At 45.1% G+C, this 6000-nt stretch overlaps 1 protein-coding gene across 1 annotated transcript in view; it reads left to right on the top strand.

Moving 5' to 3' along the window:
• The window catches only part of STK38 (serine/threonine kinase 38), a gene marked incomplete at both ends in the record, with an annotated part of 30770 nt that extends 26868 nt beyond the window's left edge, over nucleotides 1-3902 (top strand). Inside the window, 5 exons of the mRNA XM_084228428.1 lie at nucleotides 259-376; nucleotides 1432-1555; nucleotides 2161-2256; nucleotides 3212-3306; nucleotides 3772-3902. Of these exons, the coding sequence (XP_084084554.1) occupies nucleotides 259-376; nucleotides 1432-1555; nucleotides 2161-2256; nucleotides 3212-3306; nucleotides 3772-3902 (564 nt within the window). The remainder of the gene's footprint in view (nucleotides 1-258; nucleotides 377-1431; nucleotides 1556-2160; nucleotides 2257-3211; nucleotides 3307-3771) is intronic.
• Nucleotides 3903-6000: the final 2098 nt, after the last annotated feature.

Consider the following 6000-nt stretch of genomic DNA (forward strand, 5'->3'; position numbering starts at 1 on the left):
GGGCACTAGTTGTTAGGACCTTTGACCTTGTGAATTATGGACTTTGGCCATATTTAGGAAGGGTCTCTCACTGACAAAACTTTATTGTTCATTTTGGAAGTGCTCTGGCAAATCAGACTTGCCATTCAGCTACTGGGCAATCCTACTTATTTAGCTTGTGGGGAGCTCTAGGTGGTACTCATAGGCTCTGGCCTCTGGAACACAACTCTGGGCACCCTCCTGCTTGCTGGGCCTCCCTGATGTGTGGTACATTTTCAGGCCTTCTCCACAGTAGGCACTCCTGACTACATTGCTCCTGAGGTGTTCATGCAGACCGGGTACAACAAGCTCTGTGATTGGTGGTCGCTTGGGGTGATCATGTATGAGATGCTCATCGGTAAGTTGCATGCTTTCAGAGGACTTTTCTGTGCAGCCAGGAAAGATTCCTACCTTGATAGTAGATTGTTTCAATTGGGGGTGATCTAAACACTTTCCCCCCTTTGTCGTTCTAAGTCAAGTTTCCTTGGTAGAAGACTCTTAGCCATCAAAAGTATCCTACTGTGATCTCACTCACTGGCATCTGTGTTGCTTTGCTGAGGATTTATCATGTGTTTTCTTCTGCTCTTTCATCCTCTCCATCTAGCAACTCTTTCAGTCACTGGCATTTATTAAACATCCTTTGCATGAAGAGAGCTTTAACCAGCCATTGCTGCATGCACTGTTCACTTCTTAGTGGCTGTCCCCTTCCTTTGTCAAAGCTTTCAAAGCGTGGTGCCCTCCAACCTCTCTTCCTCTTTTTTGGACGGTGTGTCTGTGTATTTAGGGGACACCTCTGTGGGGTGGCCATGTGCTTGTGAGTGCTGGGAGAGTTGAGTGTACCCGCGGTGGTGCTGAGGGAGTCTGCGTGACTGCTGTGGTGCCCCCTGGCCGAGCTGTCTTCAGGAACTCGGGGTGGCTGCTGGTGAAGGCGGGCGCCCACTGGGAGGGCAGGTAGCATCATACGGCATGTGATGTTACCCTCGTGGTTCTCTAGTTCTCAGACAGAGGCATGGCGGTCACTTATAAACCTTCACCTTTTCCTCGTTCCACATGTCTGGTACTTCTCTCATGCGAGCGTCTCTCCATGGAGTCACTTCCTCGTGGTGTTTCATCCTTTCATTTCTTCTGTGGGCACATCCTCAACTCTTTCTGTTTTCCTTTCTTTTCCCAGCTCTAACATTTATCTGCGTCCCTAGAAGTGCCCGAAGCACAGCTTCACTTTAGGTTTAGAGTTGGGGGGCAAGTGAGAAATTGGTCTAGATGTTTTCTGGGATAAGTGGAAATCTTGTCCTTGTCCTGGCGGGAAGGAGGTATTGAGTTATTAAAGAGACATAGAATCATACTGAGGAAAAGATCACATTCAGGTTCAGCGTTCTAGGGTGAGAAAGCTCCAAAGTGCCTTTTTTATTACAGGCTACCCGCCTTTCTGTTCTGAGACTCCTCAAGAGACATACAAGAAGGTGATGAACTGGAAAGAAACCTTGACATTTCCTCCAGAAGTTCCTATCTCTGAGAAAGCCAAGGATCTAATTCTGAGGTATCAGTCAGAGAACACCTCCTCCTTCTTCCACCTAGGCTTTTTGACATGAATGAAGCCATTTTTTTTTCTTTTTTTAAAAAAAGATTTATTTATTTATGAATACAAGAGCTGGGGCACAGGCCAGAGATGCGGGGGGTAAGAGGATTCACCAGAGCCAGAGCGGGGAACAGAACAGGCAGATTGACTGAAATACACTGCTGAGGGGAGCAGCGGGAGGGCCAGGAGAGGTCTGCTGTGCCATGTGAGTTTCACCCTGGCCGGCCTGGGATCGAACTCATGGTACAGAAGCTGCGGATTGCTTCATAGTGCTGTGCTTAACACCTTGCACCACCACGGAGGCCCCTGTTTAGTATATTTTCTATCATGTGTATAATACTTTTTGTCTGAATTTTTACAAATTCAACAGAAATCTGAAAATAAAAATTCATCCATGATCCTATTGCTCTAGCAAAGAATGAAGCCATTTTTTAAAAACTTTTTGTAATTTTCTGGATTTTCCCTCTGCTTCCTCCCATTCCTGAAGAAAGGAGACGGGCGATTATTCCTTCTCTTTTTCTGAAGAGACTACTTGAGGTGTGTTGAAAGGTCTCTGTCTTTTCCAGATTCTGCTGTGAATGGGAACATAGAATTGGAGCCCCTGGAGTTGAGGAAATCAAATGTAATTCTTTCTTTGAAGGTGTTGACTGGGAGCACATCAGGTATATTCATATAAAAGCTTTTAGGATTCTTTCGGAACGTCTGTTCCAACACTAATTTCAGTACTCATTTGGAAACACCATTATCAGCAAGCCAAATAAGGGAAGAGAGATACTTAGAATTCTGGGTCTTTTCCTGATTTTCACTCATGGTGAGGATCGGAATGGGGGGGCTCCCTGTAAGCCACGCTCCGCGTGCGTTATGTTGAAGCTAGCAGTCACTTACACAGCACAGCAAGCTTTGGCCTCCCCAGCAAGGGAGCATCTCACAAGTCTGTTGTCCTTGCCTTTACACAGAACATCAACCTCTCTGGACTCTCCTGCCCACAGAACAGGGGCTATCACCAAGAGACAGAGAGGGGAGAAAGGAGTGGGAGAAGGATCGGTGGGGATGTGCAGGGGGAGAGGGGAAGGAGAGGAGCTGTCATGGTGGCTTGAGCAGCGTTGCGGTGACGAGGGTCTGCCCTGTCTGCTGCGCTCCCAGACCTTTATTCTGCATTTTCATTGGTGGCTAAAGAGAAGATGACGATGTTGTTATCTGTTTTATCATTGTATTTTACATCCTTGTGTTCTTACTTTTGCCTCCTTTTTGCCACTTTTCTAGCCACCCTAGTTGTTGCCACTTCTGGTGGGACAGAACCCTCCTGGGGAGCATGTAGAGGTCCCGATTCCCTTTTAAGCAGACAGAGGGGCCGTCATGGGGAATGCATTAATTTTGGATTGTTGTTCTTGTCTTTCTTCCTAGCTGTGAATAATTGTTCATATTTTTTCATAATATGTTTTGTTTGGATGTAGTCAGTTGAGTTGCTTGGTCAGCAGTCACAAGATTTTCAGAGAAAATAAATGCTTCCTGTCAGTGTCTAGTGTTTCCATGTCAAATCAGGGCCTTTGTTGGAGAAAGACTTGATTAATATTGATCCCCATGATTACTAATTTTTGGCATTTCTATTCTTGGCAGAGAGAGACCTGCTGCAATATCTATTGAAATCAAAAGCATTGATGATACCTCAAACTTTGATGAGTTTCCAGAATCTGATATTCTTAAGCCAACAGGTACTACCACCAATACTGCCTCTTGCTGCCTTATAAGTGCATTATTTCTCTCCAGTTGTGGGGTGATGTTTACAAATTAGGGTGGAGAACTTGGAGAGGAACTTCAGTTCTTCAGGTTCTTTGTAAGCATTTTTCCACTGCTGTTCTGGGAAGCAGTGAGACCTTGTAGACTGGAAAATAAACATGAACTCCCATGTTTAGATTGTTCAGCTGGGTTGGTAAATTTGAAAGGTCTGTTTTTGTGTTGTTATTTATTAAAGGTTAGGGAAAGGAGAGAAATGGAAAAATAAAACTCTGAAAATATTTATGAAAAACAAATGGCAAACAAATGTAGAAAATTCACGGAGGGAAAAAGAACCTTTCCCAAGTTGAAACTGTGGTATGTTCTTCAGAGAGTCCTGTCCTCAGGACATAGTCCATCAGGATGAGGTAGTGAATCAAATCTCACATTTGTTTCTTCCCCAGTGGCCACAAGTAACCACCCTGAGACTGACTACAAGAACAAAGACTGGGTCTTCATCAATTATACTTACAAACGCTTTGAGGGCCTGACTGCGCGGGGGGCAATACCTTCCTACATGAAAGCAGCAAAATAGTGCCCTTGAAATGGAATCCTACATGACACAGAGTTCTTTGTACAACATCATGGTTTTCCTCACACATTTTTTAAAAAGGACTTTGGAGAAATTTATGGAACCCACCAATATGTCATGGTAATATCCCCTGACATGTGAGTGGATCTTCTTCTGCCGTGCATCTGAAAACTTACACAGCAAAGACAACCGTTTCTACACATCAGCCATAAACAGCAGTCCTGCTTCTTGAGAAGCTTCATGAGCCAATTTGATAGGTATTTGAAAAAAACTTGAGTTTTTCTAAGTTCATCAGAACGAAGGGGAAAAAACAGCCATCATCCAACATTCATGAGATTGTAACACGTACTCAGCAAATGTCAGCCAATTCCTGTGATTTTTTTGACATGCTTTCTGCCAAGCCCATCAAGTATTTCATATTTTTTTCTTTACAGCTAAAACTTCCATAGTACTAAAGAAATAAAGCAATAATGAAAGCCTCAGCAGCCAGCATTTTGGCTGAAGGAACTGATCCACCATTCTCTGAGGGGTGGTGATGGTAGTTTCTCCCCATACCTCGGCCTTCGGCGAGTGGCTTTTTACAGCCTCCATTCACGGTGCACTTTATTTATGGTACTAGGATAAAGACCCTCAGCCCATCGGTTTATCTTCTCCCTCTTGCTCATCGAAATTCCTCATGCTGCTTTTCTGAGTGCTGAGGGGAGAGGGATACCACCTTGTTCTGTGGTGGCTTTTAGAAGGCCCAGAAGCTATTGGTCATTGCCAAGGAATCCCAGATCACATGGAAAATCTTGACTTTCTCATCACGACTATATCAAAAAATCCGTAAGACAGATGTTGTCATGGACCAGCAATACCTGTAAGTGCTGCCAACAGGAACTCAATTTATTCCTGGGAACACAGCAGGGAGAGCCCAGGCGGAGGCAGGAGGCCTGGAGCCCTCTTGTTATGGTGCTGTTCCTGCTCCTGCGAGGTCTCCAGAACCTTCTTGGAAGTGGTGAAGGAACCAAACCAATAGAAGGTGCAGAGCCAGTCTACACATCCTGTACAGTTCACTCTTCAATGCTTGGTGATGTGTCTCCTCTCCTGGTATTTTTTCTCTCCCAATTTTAAGTAACCATTTTGCCTTGTAATCATGATTCCAGTTTTTTCCTTTGCAGATGCCTGCCTGAGGGACGCTCCTCTCCGCCGTGAAGGGTGGCCTGCAGCTTGGCCTGGCTGGGCCTCTCTGCGGTGGTGTCTCTCATGAGAGATCCTCTGAATTTTAGCACAAAGTGCCTTTTCTTTCATAGCTATGGCGCTCTTTGGAGGGATTTTGTCAGAAAACGTGGAGGCTCTATGTTAATGCATTTTTAATTTTTAAAAATCTGGTAACTCTTCAAGCATCACGTGTGGTGACTTTGCCTACTGCAGTGCGTCATGGCCAAGCTACGCCTGGGAGGCAGATTTCTGCCAGTCTTGAGATTGTTAAAATCACCTTTCAAAGGGAAGTGTGTCCTAGCTTAGCCCTTCAGAAGAGAAACACGGAATATCAGAGTTACAGTCGTCAGTGAAACTGCTTTGGGTTTTAATGTCTTAGGGGGAAAAAAAGGACGATTAGGGGAGAGTTAATTCTGGATGAAGGTAACCTCTTTGCCCCTTCATCTAGTTCCTAGTCTGTTAGTGAAAAGGCAGTAAGTCCTTCTTTTTTTGTAACTTTGTAGTTTCTTTGTATTACCAGATAGTTGGGGTCTGGGCCCCTGCCTGTTTTGCAAGAGTGTGTCCTAAACCACCATCTACCGCTGGTGAAGAGAAGTAAGGGAAGTGACAGGAGCTGTGGGGATAGGCTGCAGGCTGGGAGTGGCAGGGATGATTTGTTTTAGGGGAAAATGCCCACTTTTTCACTTTGAAATTTCAGAATAAACTGTGTGAAAACAGGAGTGTGAATCTGTGATGTGTTTTAAAGCAAATGGGGCTCTTCAGCTCAAGAGGCAGAGTGCTGGTGGGATCTTTCTGCCTCCTGTCTGCAGACTGTGCCCTGCAGCAGCGTATCTGTCCCCAGGGCTCTTCTGCCACCGGAGAAGGGGACCAGCTTTTATGCTCCCCGAGGAGTCATCTGAAT

The sequence above is a fragment of the Talpa europaea genome (genome assembly GCF_964194135.1).
Source record: "Talpa europaea genome assembly, chromosome: 2".
Classification (NCBI taxonomy): Eukaryota; Metazoa; Chordata; class Mammalia; order Eulipotyphla; family Talpidae; genus Talpa; species Talpa europaea.